The sequence below is a fragment of the Thyridium curvatum genome (genome assembly GCF_004353045.1).
Source record: "Thyridium curvatum strain D216 chromosome Unknown NODE_25_length_444008_cov_73.864110, whole genome shotgun sequence".
In the NCBI taxonomy this organism is placed as follows: Eukaryota; Fungi; Ascomycota; class Sordariomycetes; order Thyridiales; family Thyridiaceae; genus Thyridium; species Thyridium curvatum.
Genome location: NW_022156780.1, coordinates 167611 through 182355, shown reverse-complemented (window position 1 = coordinate 182355; position 14745 = coordinate 167611). Strand labels below are relative to the sequence as shown.

Below are 14745 nucleotides of genomic sequence, written 5' to 3'. Positions count from 1 at the left end.
TTGGAAACCAAGTAAAGAAACTACAGAGGTAAAGAAACTACAGAGGTAAAGTAAGGTAATGTACAAGTAGGTATCGGGATGGAGATGCGGAGAGGTGCTAGTCTTGGGCGGCTGAGGCGCGCGGATGCACCATGTCAGGGGCAGCCGCCGCCTAGCTTGATTGTCTTTCTCCACCAAGGCACCTACAAGTGCACCTACAAGTGCACATTGGAACAATCAAGCATCACTCCGGCGTGTCCAGTGGGCCTGCCTAGGGGGCGGCAGTGGTGTGTCCGCCGTGTGGTCTCTACAAGTACTTCTGGATCTGGCCAAAAAAGAACCGACTCCAAAACAAGCCAAGCCGCGATTCAACGCCAAACTCACAGCCAAATCCTACGAGTTCTAGACAGAAAAATAGCTAGAAATAATCTTGATCCACTAGACTCTCTATAAATCTATTATCATAGCTTTAATGTATTTTTCTCAGCTTGTTTCGTGACTTTGAACTGTATGAGTCTTTCTTGAGCCTGGCCAATTTAGCGTGGAGATCGACTTTGGAGTCGGCTCTGTTTTTGGCCAGATGTACTTGTAGTCTCGCTACAGGACAGAAAATGTACTTGTAGGGGCAAACAAAATTGGTGGTTGTACAAGTAGTTACTCATGGATGGGACTAGCCCCAAATAAATGAGGTGAGGAGTGAGAAGTGAAGTGTGCTTTGATCCTCCACTCCATCTGACAGAGTGGCTGAGAGAGGCTGAGAGTGGCTCCCAGCGCCCTCTCGGCCCTCTCCCGCTAGCAATGAGAAATGATGCTATGAGTACATATCCTGTGATATGTTGGCTGGCTGCTGTAGGGCAGTTGGACTTGGGCATTGGGCAGCTCTGAATGAATGAAGAGTGCGCGTTGTTGTAGGTAGGTATCTACATCGAGCTTTGTCACGGTGCAGTAGTACACAAGCACGCATTACAGCCGAAAGCCTTCAACACCACCAAGGGTTTCCCCTTGACCCCCAAGGACTCGTGAAATTTGCCTTGGAACCAATCACATAAAGTATAAAGGGACAATGGTTTTGATGGGAATAGGGAGCGCATGAAACTTCTCGACTATGACTGCGCTCCAGCTCTGGCCTGTACATCGCCATCCCTGGCAGCTGGTTGGGCAGGGCTCAGCGCATGACGGTCAATCAACACCACACGGTTTGAGATAGACGCCGCTCTGTAGGCCGCTGTGCAGGTCTTGACACGCTGCTGGCCTCTTGGATTCAAGAGATATCGACCAGTGACAACATAGGGGGCCTTGAATGTATAGGTATACAAAGTCACTGACAAGTGGGAAACACCAAGCAAGCCCAGTCCTGTCGGTTGTGCCAGGCCACCTTTCCAGGGAGGACACCGCCTGGGGAGGAACCGCTCATCGGTAAAATACCTCGGGCGCTAACAGTTAATGCGGCCATGGGTGGCATCACTCCAGGCCTGTGAGCGCTGGATGGACAATGCAATCTGCTCCATTACATGCCCAGCATCTCTTCTACTTCGACATCAGTCTGTGAAAGTCAGTCCTTGAGAAGTCATTTCTTCCTCTTCCTACTAGGTAGTTATCATCAATCCTCTGGGCTGGACACCAGGGCCCTCTCCTTATGGAGAACTGGGCCACTTCTTGGCCCCCCCCAGGTACCTATCTACATTGTGCTGCTAGTGAACATTCCCTGACTGGTAGAGCTCATTGCAAGCTGCAGCTCTTTCAGCCATCATCTTCCTATCCAGTAGGCTTCTCCAGTAACTATGTCACAGCTGCTTGTTCGCTCCGAGTCTGTCCCTCATCTCAACCCAGTGCGAGAGCTCAGTACAGTTCAGCTCGGTACCTTTCCAGAGAGCCCAAGCTACCTGGGTACCTCCCAGCTCAGTCCCTCAGAGCCTGCGGCCCTTGGAGGGGCAGGCAGAGTTGGCAGGGTACAAGGTCGTAGTCGTGACTCCCCATGTAAACAAGCCAGTGGTCGCGTCCATGTTTATGGTACCCATCCGCATTACGTAGGTACATCTCCCGACCCATCAACTGTGACTGGGGCCCTGGTAACGCGGTAATCTCCTCGAGTCCCTGGCTACCTGGCTGCCCTCTGGTCACGATCACGGTCTGCCACTGCCACTTCCTCCTGTCTCTCTTTCCTGCTTCATGGCCAGACTGTCTGCCTAACCTCTCCTCTGCTCGCACCTTCTTTGTCTTCTGTCGGATGAGAAAGGGGAAAAAGAAAGTTGTGCGGTGCGAAATTAGGCAGAAGCCCTCAGCAGTCCACAGCTTTCCTCGCTGCTGTTCCTCCTCACCATCACCACCATCTCGCCGTTTCGTTCATTCGAAATCGACCGGAGTGGCACATCTTGTCTCAGTCTCTACCTATCTCTGGCATCTTCCGACAGCTTCTACTTTCTTTGTCTTCTTTGCATCTTTCTAGTCGCTCATTTGGCCCTCTTTGAAACTACCAGTCTTCTCTTCATTCCTTTTTTTTTGTCTCTCTGGTCTTTCTGCACACACACAACCCCGAAAAAAGAAGTGTCCAAAGGTGATTCGAGGAAATCTACGCGTCAATTGAGCTTATCATTGGAGCAAGCTGCAGAGGTGCGTCAACAAGAAAAACCAAGAAGCGAGTCCCCTAGTCCCGAGTTGCGGTTGCTAACCAGTCGAGTCGCTCGCCTAGTCGAACCGTCACGCTGCAGTGACCAGCCTACCAAGCCCCGATCACTGATCAGAGTGGCTCGTTACGCGTAAAGGTACGTTTTAATTCGCATCCCATCCACGCGAGCGGGCAAGCAAGCGGCCACTAGCGACAAACACCCGCTGAGCCACATCAGGACCTCCCTCTCTCCCTCACATTCCAGTCTGTCTGCACTGCGATTCAAACCGAAGTCGGTCCCAGACGCGGCACTTTGTTTTTTCTTGTGCCAGCGACCGAGCCGTCACTCTTCCCAGTTGTGGCTGTTTGCTTTTGTTGTCTACCTAGACTGTCTTGACTGTCTTTTCACCCCCGAGCAGCGGGCTCTGCTGCTTTTTTTTCTTGTACCACCCGCTTTCACTGTCATCCCTTGACAGAAGGCAGGCGAGATTGCATCGTGACGCCAGGACGAGACAATTGCGAGTCCTCCTGTCCGCAGAGACAATTTCGAGTCCCTCCTGTCCGCAATTGTGGATGGTTGCACTGCTGTCCTGATCGTGCGAGGGACTCTGCCTTCCCGAGACCTCGGCGACAATGGCCACAGCTTTTGCTGCTGGCGCCGACCTGGCCCCTAGGGGTCGAGGTTCGGAAGATGCCAGCGATCCTTTTGTTTCCCCAAACGCGGGCCCCAATCACCTCCGCTATTCCACTTTTGACAGCCAGATGTTCGCTCTGAGCACTGGCTCGGCCGAGCAGGCAAAACGTGCGCTCGAGGCCCACCTGGCCGAGACGGACCGCCGCATGGAAGAAGCTGGCAAGCTGGGCACCGCCCTAGTGCAGCAGCGAAAGGAGCTCGAGGAGAGGCTCCAAGAGGTGGAGAAGCTCCAGTCCGAAGAGGAGCTCACTCCAGACCTCAAGCAGAAGCTGGTGGAGATCGAGAAGGACTACAATGAGGTGGCTCGCGAGAGCGCGCGGGCTTTCCTGCCCAAGCAGCGCGTGCCCAGCAACGAGGCCGCTGGCTCTCCCTTTGCACCGCAAGGCAAAGGCGGTCGGGTAAGTGATTGTCGATTGAGCCAACTCGTTCCGAAAGAAAGGCAATGTGCTGACTCGCAAGCAGCGATCCGTCAGTCCCTCCAAGTTCGAAACCCAGGCGACGGGCTCCCCAACCAAGCTCAGCGTTCCCAACCGCAAGATCCGCAACCAGCCCGCCAACCGGGTGCACGACATCGAGTTCGCTGCCGAGATCAGCACCTCGCTGATTGCCCAGGTCCGCAACCTGCAGTCGCTGCTGACGGAGCGCGAAGAAGAGCTGCGAGACCTCAAGGTCGACAAGTCCAAGCTCGAGATCGAGGCCGAGGGATTCGAGCAGCGGCTCAAGACGCTCGACGAGAGCGAGCACCGCTACAAGGACGAGAACTGGAACCTCGAGACGCAGGTCCACGAGCTCCTTGCCGCGCAGAAGGACGCTGCCGACCGCGAAAAGAAGCTGACGTCGACCCTCACTGCCCTCCAGGCGGACAAGAACGCGACCCAGCGCGATCTGGACGAGATCAAGATGAACCACGCCAAGCTCGCCGACGAGCACGCCGCCATCGTCAAGAGCCACGACATCGAGCTGGGCACGGCCAAGCGCAGCATCGCCATGGCGGAGAGCGAGAGAGCGGCCATGCAGCGCAAGATCGACGACCTGACGAGCCAGAACACGGAGCTGGCCCGGGCCTTCTCGCTCCAGCGCGGCCGCGTCCTGGACCGGGACCCGGCCTCGGGCCTGAGCGACGAGGACTTTGAGACGGCCGCCGACAACATCACGCCCGAGCACTCGCCGCCGCCGTCGCCCGTCAAGGGCACCCCGCGGCACTCGATGCTCGAGTCGGAGACGCTCAAGACGTCGCTGCACCACGCCCAGCGCACCATCCAGAGCCTCCGCACCAACGTCCACCGCGAGAAGACGGAGAAGCTCGAGCTCAAGCGCATGCTCCAGGAGGCTCGCGACGAGCTCGAGAAGATGCGGAGCGACCCCTCTGCCAGCCGGCGCAGCCGCAAGGTCGACTCGAGGGAGTTCAAGAAGCCCCTCCGGTCCAGCCAGCTCGGCGGCGCCCGCTCCAGCCGCACCGAGCTGTACCTGGACGACCCCGAGTGGGAAGAGAACGGAGACGCGAGCCCGTCGCAGTCGCAGTCGCCGCTCCGCTCGTCGGTCTCGCGCGGCTCTGACCTCGCCGCCGCCGCCGCCGGCGAGACGACGGACCACTTCGAGACGGCCAACGAGACGAGCGACGCCGCCTTTGAGACGGCCCACGAGCGCGGCACCGAGACGGAGGACTTCCACACGGGCGCCGAAGAGTTTTCTGACGACGACGACGACGCCGTCACCGAGACGGAGAGCCTGTCGCGCGGCGCCGGCCGCATCAAGCGCCCGCCCGTCCTCCCGCTCAACCAGCCGGGCAGCCGCTACTCGTTCCTCAGCACGGCGTCGACGTCCAACGACGAAGACGAGTACAGCTTCAACAACTCGGAGGCGCGCACGCCCACCGCCGCCGCCCCCCCGCAGAAGATGCGGCTGCGCGTCAGCCGCGGGGCGCTCTCGCGGCGCTCGCGGCAGCCGAGCGAAGAGCCCAACCTGCAGAGCAGCCCGGCCAGCTTCGCCAACAGCAGCGCCGCCGGCACGCCGCAGGCCCCCGGCCAGAGCCTGTTTGCCGAGCTGGGAGACTTTGAGGGCAGCGACGACGAGTCGTTGCAGGCGACGCCCAGCCGCCGCAGCATCCGCTCGTTCACGCGGGGGCGCACTGCGTCGCCGGCGCCCGAGCTCCCCGCCCTGCCCCGCGCCGTCATGGTGGACAGCGGCACGATGACGGAGCCCGTGGAGCTGCGGTCTCTCGAGGAGCGGCCCCTGTCGGCCGTCTCGTACGCGGCCGCGGGCACCAACCCCGCCGCGACCTCGTGGCTGGACGTCATGAGCACGCGGGACGGCGAGCGCTCGCGGCCCCTGTCGATGCTGTCGTACAGCGATGCGGGCGCCCAGCACGACCCGGACATGGAGGAGAAGCTCGCGCAGTTCCCGTCCCCGCCCAGCAGCAGGCTGGGCTTGGTGCGCACACCGATCCTCCCGCCCCCGCAGACGCTGGGCATGTCCAACATCGCCTCGGAGCATGTCGAGCCTCGTGCCCAGCCACCCCCGGCGCTGGGTCTCTCCCGGATTCTCGGGGAGCACGTCGAGCCCGTATCGGAGCCCGAAGCGCCGCCCCCGGCACCGCCTGCTCTGTCGCTGTCGACCATCTCGGGGCAGCATGTCGAGCCGATGGCAGAGCCCGAGCCCCCGCTGCCCGCGCCTCCCCAGCTTGCCTTTGCGCCCATCCACGCCGAGCACGTCGAGCCCCGGGCGGAGCCGGAAGCACCCGCGCCCGCGCCCGCCCTCTCGTTGTCGACCATCCGGGGCGAGCACGTCGCGCCCGTGGCGGAGCCCGAGACGCCCAAGTCTGTCGCCCCGCTTGCTGCCGCTGCTGCTGCTGCTGCTGCTGCTGTCGCTGCTGTCGAGCCGGCTCTGTCGGTGTCGGCCATCCACGCGCAGTCGCTGGAGCCAGTGGCCGAGCCCCCCGCCGAGGTGCCTGCGCCCCCGGCGCCCCCGGCACTGACATTGGCCTCGATTCGCGGGGAGCATGTCGAGCCCCAAGCCGAGCCAGAACTTCCCATGGCCCCTCCGGCCCCGCTGTCCTGGTCGACCATCCGGGCTGAACACGTGGAGCCCCGGGCGGACGAGCCGCCGCGCCTGACGCAGTCGACGATCTATGCGCAGGATGTCGAGCCCCAAGCCGAGCCCGCGCCTGACCACTCGCTCGATTACTCGACGATCCAGTGGGTTGGCACCGAGCCCGTCGAGCCCCGCAGCCCGCGCAGGAACGGCTTCATCATCCCCCGCGACGCCGACTCGCCGCAGGAGACGCGGCCCAAGACGCCCAGCCATGCGGTGTTTGGCTCCCCGCTCGCCCGCGGCAAGGGCAAGACGCCGTCGACGCCCATCATCGCCGAGGACGAGACGCGCCAGTCGCCCAGCGACACGCCGCTGTCGGAGACGCCCGAGTCGCAGCGCCCCTTCAAGGAGATCTCGACCAACTCGTTTGTCAAGCCGGCGCGCAAGCAGCCCGCGGCGACTGCGGACCAGGGCGCCCAGACCTCTCTGACGTCGGAGCAACTCGACGAGCTCCTCGTGGCTGGGGCGGCCAGGCCGGGCAAGGTGTCTGGCCACCAGCGGATGGAGTCGCTGGGCTCGAGCATGGGCACCCCGGGCGCGCACCGGCGCCGGGTGTCGCAGGACAGCTTCAGCAGCGTGATCCGGCACAAGATCAAGTCCGACGACGCGGGCAGCGAGCTGAGCGTCGAGGGGCTGGCGTTGCGCAGGCCGGGCAGCGCGTCGAGCGTCAAGACGGGGCCGGCCGGCGAGCTGCCCCCGCTGCCCCCGCTGCCGCCCAACCACCGGGAAGCGATCGAGGCGGCGCGCACCGGATCCGCGCATGGCGCCCCCAGCTCGGCGCATGGCCCCCCCGCCCCCGGCGCCATGGGCCCGCCCCTGTTCCCCGCGTCGGCCTACAACAAGAACCCGTACCGCCCGCGGACGCCCAGCATATCGAAGCCCATGTCGCCCGTGTCCGGGCGGGGCACGCCGACGCCGCGGGCCAACCGGGGCACCTCTGGGCACGGCACCACGGGCGGCGAGGTGCAGTCGCCGTCGCGCAACACGGCGCGCAGCCGGCGGTCGTCGGTGTCGTCGTTTGTGTCTGAGCTGGACAACCGGTTCGGGCTGCACGGGGCCGGTGGCATGGACCCGGCGAGCTACTACGGCAGCAACACGGACCCGCGCATGATCCAGGCCATCACGCAGACGATGATCGGGGAGACGCTGTGGAAGTACACGCGCAAGGCGGGGCGCGGGGAGATGTCGGGGTACCGGCACCAGCGGTACTTTTGGATCCACCCGTACACGCGGACGCTGTACTGGAGCGAGCGGGACCCGTTTACGAGCCCCGGGGAGAAGGCCAAGAGCGTGCCGATCGAGGCGGTGCGGGTGGTGACGGACGACAACCCCAACCCGCCGGGCCTGCATAGGAAGAGCCTGGTGGTGGTGTCGCGGGGGCGGGCGGTCAAGATGACGTGCCACACGAGCCAGCGGCACGAGACGTGGTTCAACGCGCTGTCGTACCTGCTGCAGCGCACCGACGACGAGGGCCAGGCGGACGCGGAGGAGGTGGCGGGGGGGCTGACGCGCGAGGACGTGGACGAGTTCAACCCGCCGTACGGACGCCGCCCCGGCCTGGGCACGCGAGCCCCGGGCACCCGGCCAGCACCGCCGGCGTCGCTGTCGTCGTACAACTCGCGTACGACGCGCAACGAGTCGCCGGCGTTCGACATGGGGTCGATGCGGGTGCCGACGCTGACGCCGACGCACAAGAAGGCGGCGGGGGGCTCCTCGGAGCGGCCGCCGATGGGGACGCTGGGGCGGCTCAGCGGGGTGTGGCGGTCGGGGGGCAACAAGATGTCGGGGACGTTTGCCAGCCTGCGGGGGCGACGGGGGAGCACGCAGAACCAGAGTCAGGGCCAGATCTACGAGGCGAGCGAGGCGTTTGACAGCGCCGAGGACCTGCGGCAGATGTACGAGCAGCAGGACCGGGAGTCGGACCGGCTGGAGAATGTGCGGGCGTGCTGCGACGGTGAGTTTTGTCTCGTTTTTTGTCTGCGATGATTGGACATGTCACTAACACACGGCTCTTTTGTGCAGGCAAACACGACGTCGGCACGCTCGGCCACGGCGGCAGACACGGGCGCCATGCCCACTCGACCTCGACCTCGCACTCGCACGGCGGCCCCTCTGCGATGTCGACGCCCGCGGGCACTGCGCGATCCCGGGCCTGAGGGTCTTGTCCCCGGGCCTGAAGTTGTTGTCTCTGGTTCTTTGCCCCCGAGGCACCGAGCCCGAGCCCGATCCCGATCCCGATCCCCCTCCTGTCACGACGAACAATACATTACAATCCTCTACTTTCCTTACCTTCATTTCGAGTCGATCGCTATCATACCCGATTTCTATCTCTGTTGCCCTTTTGCGATGCAACGCACAGCACAGCCCTCGCCGGCATTCTCACGACCTTGATGTCTATTTCCTATCTGCTTTTTTTTGCGCTCTGACATATCGAAATCACCAAAAAAAAAGAAAAGGCCAGCTGTGTCTAATACAATACCCTGTTTACTGGCGCATCGAGAAGGAATGGTTTTGCGGGAAAGGATCTCTGCAACATGGCGACAACACCCCCTAATAAAACAATATCCTGCATCTTTTTTGGCGCCTCATGGAAAGGCGGAATCCTTGTTTGTCTTGCAATTCTCGCGCTGCTTTTGTCTCGGCCCATATGATTATTACTACCGTGCATGCGTATTTCTCTTTTCTCGCTGTGATTTGACAATCTTTGGCTCCAGCTGTGGCGCATTCCTATGTATATTCCCCACAACCCTAACCCCCCTGCCACCCAATCCGCCGCTCCCGAACTTGTTGTGGCTGAGTCACTGATAAATCACTAGCTCTGCTGCCTTGTTGCCGCGTCTCTGTGGCTGTGGCTGTGGTCCCAGACTGACTGACACCTTGCGAGGCTGACGACGCTGGGGAAACAGACTGCACGTTGTATATCCTGTCACTCTCGGCGGTGCGGTGAGGTAGTTTGCACGTAAGGGACGCATATCCGCTCGACTTGGCCAGCCCCCCTCCAGTCTATTGCATCCTGCTATCGACGCCCCGCGATCCCCCTCCTGCGTGCACCGACCTATCCACGCCCGCCCATCTCGCGTGTCGACGATCCACGTCCGCGCGTCTTGTCCCGACTCCCGACGCCCGCCCATCTTGCGCGCCCCGACTATCCACGCGCCGACGATCCACGCCCCGACTATCCACGCCCATCTATCCTGCGTGCCCCGACTTCCACTGTCCTGCGTGCCCCGACCATCACGCCCCCTCTCTCTCCCCCGGCCCAAACAAACGTCGAAACAAAAGCCCGCCCCCCGCGCGCGCAGACGGGGGACACACACGCAAAGATGGCGACCGCAGGCCACGCAAAGTCAGTAGCAAAAGCCCCCCGATCGTCGCCCCCCGCGCCGCCCGCACAGAATATATGCTGACCCCGAAGCTTTTTTACCGCGCAGGTCCGACAAGGAGCTGTCGATCAACATCCAGAAGGCGACCAACGCCGAGGAGACGGCGCCCAAGCGCAAGCATGTGCGCAGCTGCATCGTCTACACGTGGGACAACAAGTCGTCGCTGGCCTTTTGGGCCGGCATCAAAGTGTGCGTCCGATTGACCGCCGTTGCACGCCGAGCCGAGCCCTGCTCTGCTTTTACTCTACCCTGCTAACCCTTCTCCAGACAGCCGATCCTCGCCGACGAGGTGCAGACCTACAAGGCCCTCATCACCATCCACAAGGTCCTGCAGGAGGGCCACCCCATCTCCATCAAGGAGGCCATGGCCAACCGGGGGTGGATCGACAGCCTGAACCGCGGCATGGCCGGCGAGGGCGTGCGCGGGTACGGGCCCCTGATCCGCGAGTACGTCTATTTCCTGCTCGCCAAGCTGTCCTTCCACCAGCAGCACCCCGAGTTCAACGGCACCTTCGAGTACGAGGAGTACGTCTCCCTCAAGGTCATCAACGACCCCAACGAGGGCTACGAGGCCATCACCGACCTCATGACGCTGCAGGACAAGATCGACCAGTTCCAGAAGCTCGTCTTCTCGCACTTTCGGCACTCGGGCAACAACGAGTGCCGCATCTCGTCGCTCGTGCCGCTCGTGCAGGAGAGCTACGGCATCTACAAGTTTATTACGAGCATGCTGCGCGCCATGCACTCGAGTTAGTGGTCTCCCCCTTTGACCTTCGACCTTGCCCTTCTTTCGCTTCATCCTGCAACCTTCTCCTCCTCTCCCCTGCTCCCATTCTCTCATCCCCCCCCCTCTCATCCTCTTCTCCTGTTCCCCCTCTCCTCTCCGCCTCTCCCCTGCTCCCATTCTCCCATTCTCCCATCCCCCCCCTCGCCCATCCTCCCCCGGCCCTTCTTGCCCTTGCCCCTTCTTGCCCTCGCCCCTTCTTCCCCCGCACTCCTTCTTGCCCTACGCCCCTTCTTTCCCCTCGCTCCGTCTTTCCTCGGCCTCGCCACGTCTTTTCCCCGCCTCCCCCCTTCTTCCCCCGACTTTCTACTGGCTGCCTGCTGACACCTGCCACAGCGACCGGCGATGACGAAGCCCTCGAGCCCCTCCGAGGCAGGTACGACGCCCAGCACTACCGCCTCGTCAAGTTCTACTACGAATGCTCCAACCTCCGCTACCTGACCAGCCTCATCACCATCCCAAAACTCCCCCAAGACCCCCCCAACCTGCTCGCCGAGGACGAGTCCGCGCCCGCCCTGCCCGCACGCCCCAAGCAGGAGATCGAGCGCGCCCCTTCGCCCGCCCGCGCCCCCAAGAACGAGGAGCCCGACGAGATCTCCGAGTTCTGGAAGGGCGAACTCGACCGCCAGAACCGCGAGTACGAGGAGCAGCAGCGCGTGCTCGAGGAGCGCCAGCAGGCCCAGGCCCGCGCCCAGCAGGAGGCCGCCCTGCAGGCCCAGCGCGACTTTGAGGACCAGCAGCGCCGCCTCGCCGAGCAGCAGCGCCGCGAGCAGGACGCCCTCGCCGCCCAGCAGGCCCAGTGGCAGACCCAGGGCCGCCTGGCCGAGCTCGAGCGCGAGAACCTCAACGCCCGCGCCCAGTACGAGCGCGACCAGCTCATGCTGCAGCAGTACGACCAGCGCGTCAAGGCCCTCGAGGCCGAGCTGGCCCAGCTGCAGGCCGGCTTCGGCCAGCAGGTCGCCAGCAAGGACGACCAGATCCGCGCCCTCCAGGAGCAGGTCAACACCTGGCGCTCCAAGTACGAGAACCTGGCCAAGCTGTACTCGCAGCTGCGCCACGAGCACCTCGATCTGCTACAAAAATTCAAGGGCGTCCAGCTCAAGGCCGCGTCGGCCCAGGAGGCCGTCGACCGCCGCGACAAGCTCGAGCGCGAGATCAAGACCAAGAACCTCGAGCTCGCCGACATGATCCGCGAGCGCGACCGCGCCCTGCACGACCGCGACCGCCTCACGGGCAGCAACAAGGACGAGGTCGACAAGCTGCGCCGCGAGCTGCGCGCCGCCCTCGACCGCGCCGACAACCTCGAGCGCAGCAAGGGCAACGAGCTCTCCACCATGCTGGCCAAGTACAACCGCGAGATGGCCGACCTCGAGGAGGCCCTGCGCGCCAAGTCGCGCGCCCTCGAGGACCACCAGGCCCGCCTGCGCGACGGCAGCGCCGACCTCGAGCAGCTGCTGCGCGACAAGGAGGAGGAGCTCGAGGTCTACAAGGCCGCCACCGACCAGACCCTGCTCGAGCTCAGCGAGCTCAAACAGAACCAGGGCGCCTCGGACTCGGCCCTCGACGGCCAGATCGACGCCCTCGTCCTGGCGAGCCTCGCCAAGATCAACGACATCATCGACTCGGTGCTGCAGTCGGGCGTCCAGCGCGTCGACGACGCCCTCTACGAGCTCGACTCGTCCATGCAGGCCGGCAACCAGAACGCCTCGCCCGCCTACGTGCTGTCGCAGATCGAAAAGGCCTCGAGCAGCGCCATGGAGTTCGCCACCGCCTTCAACAACTTCATCGCCGACGGGCCCAACGCCGCCCACGCCGACGTCATCAAGGCCGTCAACGTGTGCTCGGGCGCCATCGCCGACGTCTGCAGCAACACCAAGGGCCTCACGCGCCTCGCCACCGACGACAAGAAGACGGACGCCCTCGTCAACGGCGCCCGCCAGTCGGCCCAGTCGGCCCTCAAGCTCTTCCGCGGCCTGCAGAGCTTCCGCCTCGAGGGCATGGACCCCATCCAGCGCACCGACGTGGTCATCAACGGCAACAACGACGTGCAGATCAACCTGCAGAAGCTCAACAAGCTGGTCGAGGCGTTCGCTCCGGGCTTCGGCAAGCTGCTTGTCGGCGAGGGCGGCGACCTGGGCGACGTCGTGGACCGCGAGCTGAGCAAGGCGGCCGACGCCATCGCCGCCGCGGCCGCGCGCCTGGCCAAGCTGCGCAGCAAGCCGCGCGACGGCTACTCGACGCACGAGCTGCGCGTGCACGACTCGATCCTCGACGCCGCCACGGCCGTCACCGACGCCATCGCGCAGCTCATCCGCGCCGCCACGGCGACGCAGCAGGAGATCGTGCAGGCCGGCCGGGGCACGTCGTCGCGCACGGCCTTTTACAAGAAGAACAACCGCTGGACCGAGGGGCTCGTGTCGGCGGCCAAGGCGGTGGCGGCGTCGACGGCGACGCTCATCGAGACGGCCGACGGCGTGCTCTCGGGCCGGCACAGCCCCGAGCAGCTCATCGTCGCGTCCAACGACGTGGCGGCCTCGACGGCGCAGCTCGTGGCCGCCAGCCGCGTCAAGGCGGGCTTCATGAGCCGCAGCCAGGAGGCGCTCGAGCAGGCGAGCAAGGCGGTCGGCGCGGCGTGCCGGGCCCTCGTCCGGCAGGTGCAGGGGCTGATCCGGGAGCGCAGGGGCGGGGCCGAAGAGGAGCGGGTGGATTATGCGACGCTCGGGGCGCACGAGTTCAAGGTGCGGGAGATGGAGCAGCAGGTATGTTCACTCTCTCTCTCTCTCTCTCCTCTCTCTCTCTGTCATCACACACACACACACATTCTATTCATACTGGTTACACGATATGTGCTTGGGAGCACGGCTTCTCTCGGCTTTCCTTTTCTTTGTTTTCCTCTTGCATACATGCATTCATCCATACTAGTTACACGTCATGGTTTGGCTAACCCTCTTTCGTCTCCCTCTGCAGGTCGAGATCCTTCAGCTCGAGAATGCGCTGTCGGCGGCCCGGTCTAGGCTCGGAGAGATGCGCAAGATCTCGTACCGGGAGGAGTGAGTAGTGATCAGCGGTGGTTGCCTTGCGGCCAGCATGCATCATGACATGGCATGACCGACGGGTAGGCGCCGGAACGAGGTTTCATGTCCCCCTGCGTACAATGTTTGCCTACTTTTTTTGCTCCATAGTAGATAGCCTTCTTTTTTTTTTATTTGCCTTCTTTCTTGTCACACGACAGGCATGTTTGCTGGAAGACAGACTGGGCGGGCGATCCGCGAAAATTGGTTCCTTTCCGACCCATCCCATCTTGGTTGCCTTTTGCTCCCTTCCGACCTTGCTATCTTGCTCCCGTGCTCCTTTCCGAGCTCCTTTCCGAGCTCCTCTCCGAGCTCCTCTCCGACCTTGCTCCCATGCTAGCCTCCGTAATATGCTGATCATGCAGCTCTCCGTGATGCTCGCCTCATTTTTGAGGGAAAAGAATTCCAAATCACAACCCATGCATCTTCGGCTCGATGCATACATGTCTTTCAGTGTTGCTGCCCGGTTACGAGATGCAGTGCACAGAACGGGACGGAAGGGATGCCGTCGTTTCATCATCATCATCATCATCATCATCATCATCATCATCATCATCACCACCACTACCACCGTTCACCGATCACCGTTCACCGTTGCATCGGCCGGCAATTAACCGCGAAAGACACAGGCGCGCTACATCCACAACATCTGCAGCAGCTTCAATCTAATTTTCCCTGCCGTGCCATTGATCTCTCTCGCCCTTTCTGCTGCAGGATCCTCCGAGAAAACCCCGCACCGCCGTTGTCCAACAGACATGTAGTACCAATAGACATGTACCAACAGACATGTCGTGTGTCGGATCCAACCCTGGGATGACACCAACCTTGGGATGACGGTGCAGTTGGTTTGCGGCAGGGATCATTGGGATCACAATGCAGTTGGTTTGGGGCAGGGATCATCAGCCCACGGCCCGGCCACAGCAGAGCAGCCCTGCATGGCCGGCAGTGTGCCCTGTTGGACGTGTGTGTGCCGGACGTGCATGCATGTTTGTTCTGCAAACCGCCGCCGACACAGCTTCTCTGCTTCGCCAATCGCCGCCGCCGCCGTTGCTGCCAAGCCGCAGCTCGCCGCAGCTCGCCGGGGGGCTGAAAATCTGGTTGCCTTCTTTTTTAGCCTGTTTTCTTCTTGCCTTTCTGCC

At 62.7% G+C, this 14745-nt stretch overlaps 1 protein-coding gene across 1 annotated transcript; it reads left to right on the top strand.

Annotated features, from left to right (window-relative positions):
• Nucleotides 1-3217: 3217 nt before the first annotated feature.
• E0L32_004979 (uncharacterized protein) lies at nucleotides 3218-13589 on the top strand (the record flags this gene model as incomplete). Its single annotated transcript, XM_031139449.1, has 7 exons — nucleotides 3218-3676; nucleotides 3741-8322; nucleotides 9360-9714; nucleotides 9800-9940; nucleotides 10019-10500; nucleotides 10872-13294; nucleotides 13458-13589. 7 exons carry the CDS (start codon nucleotides 3218-3220, stop codon nucleotides 13587-13589), a joined length of 8574 nt encoding a protein of 2857 aa, XP_030996581.1.
• Nucleotides 13590-14745: the final 1156 nt, after the last annotated feature.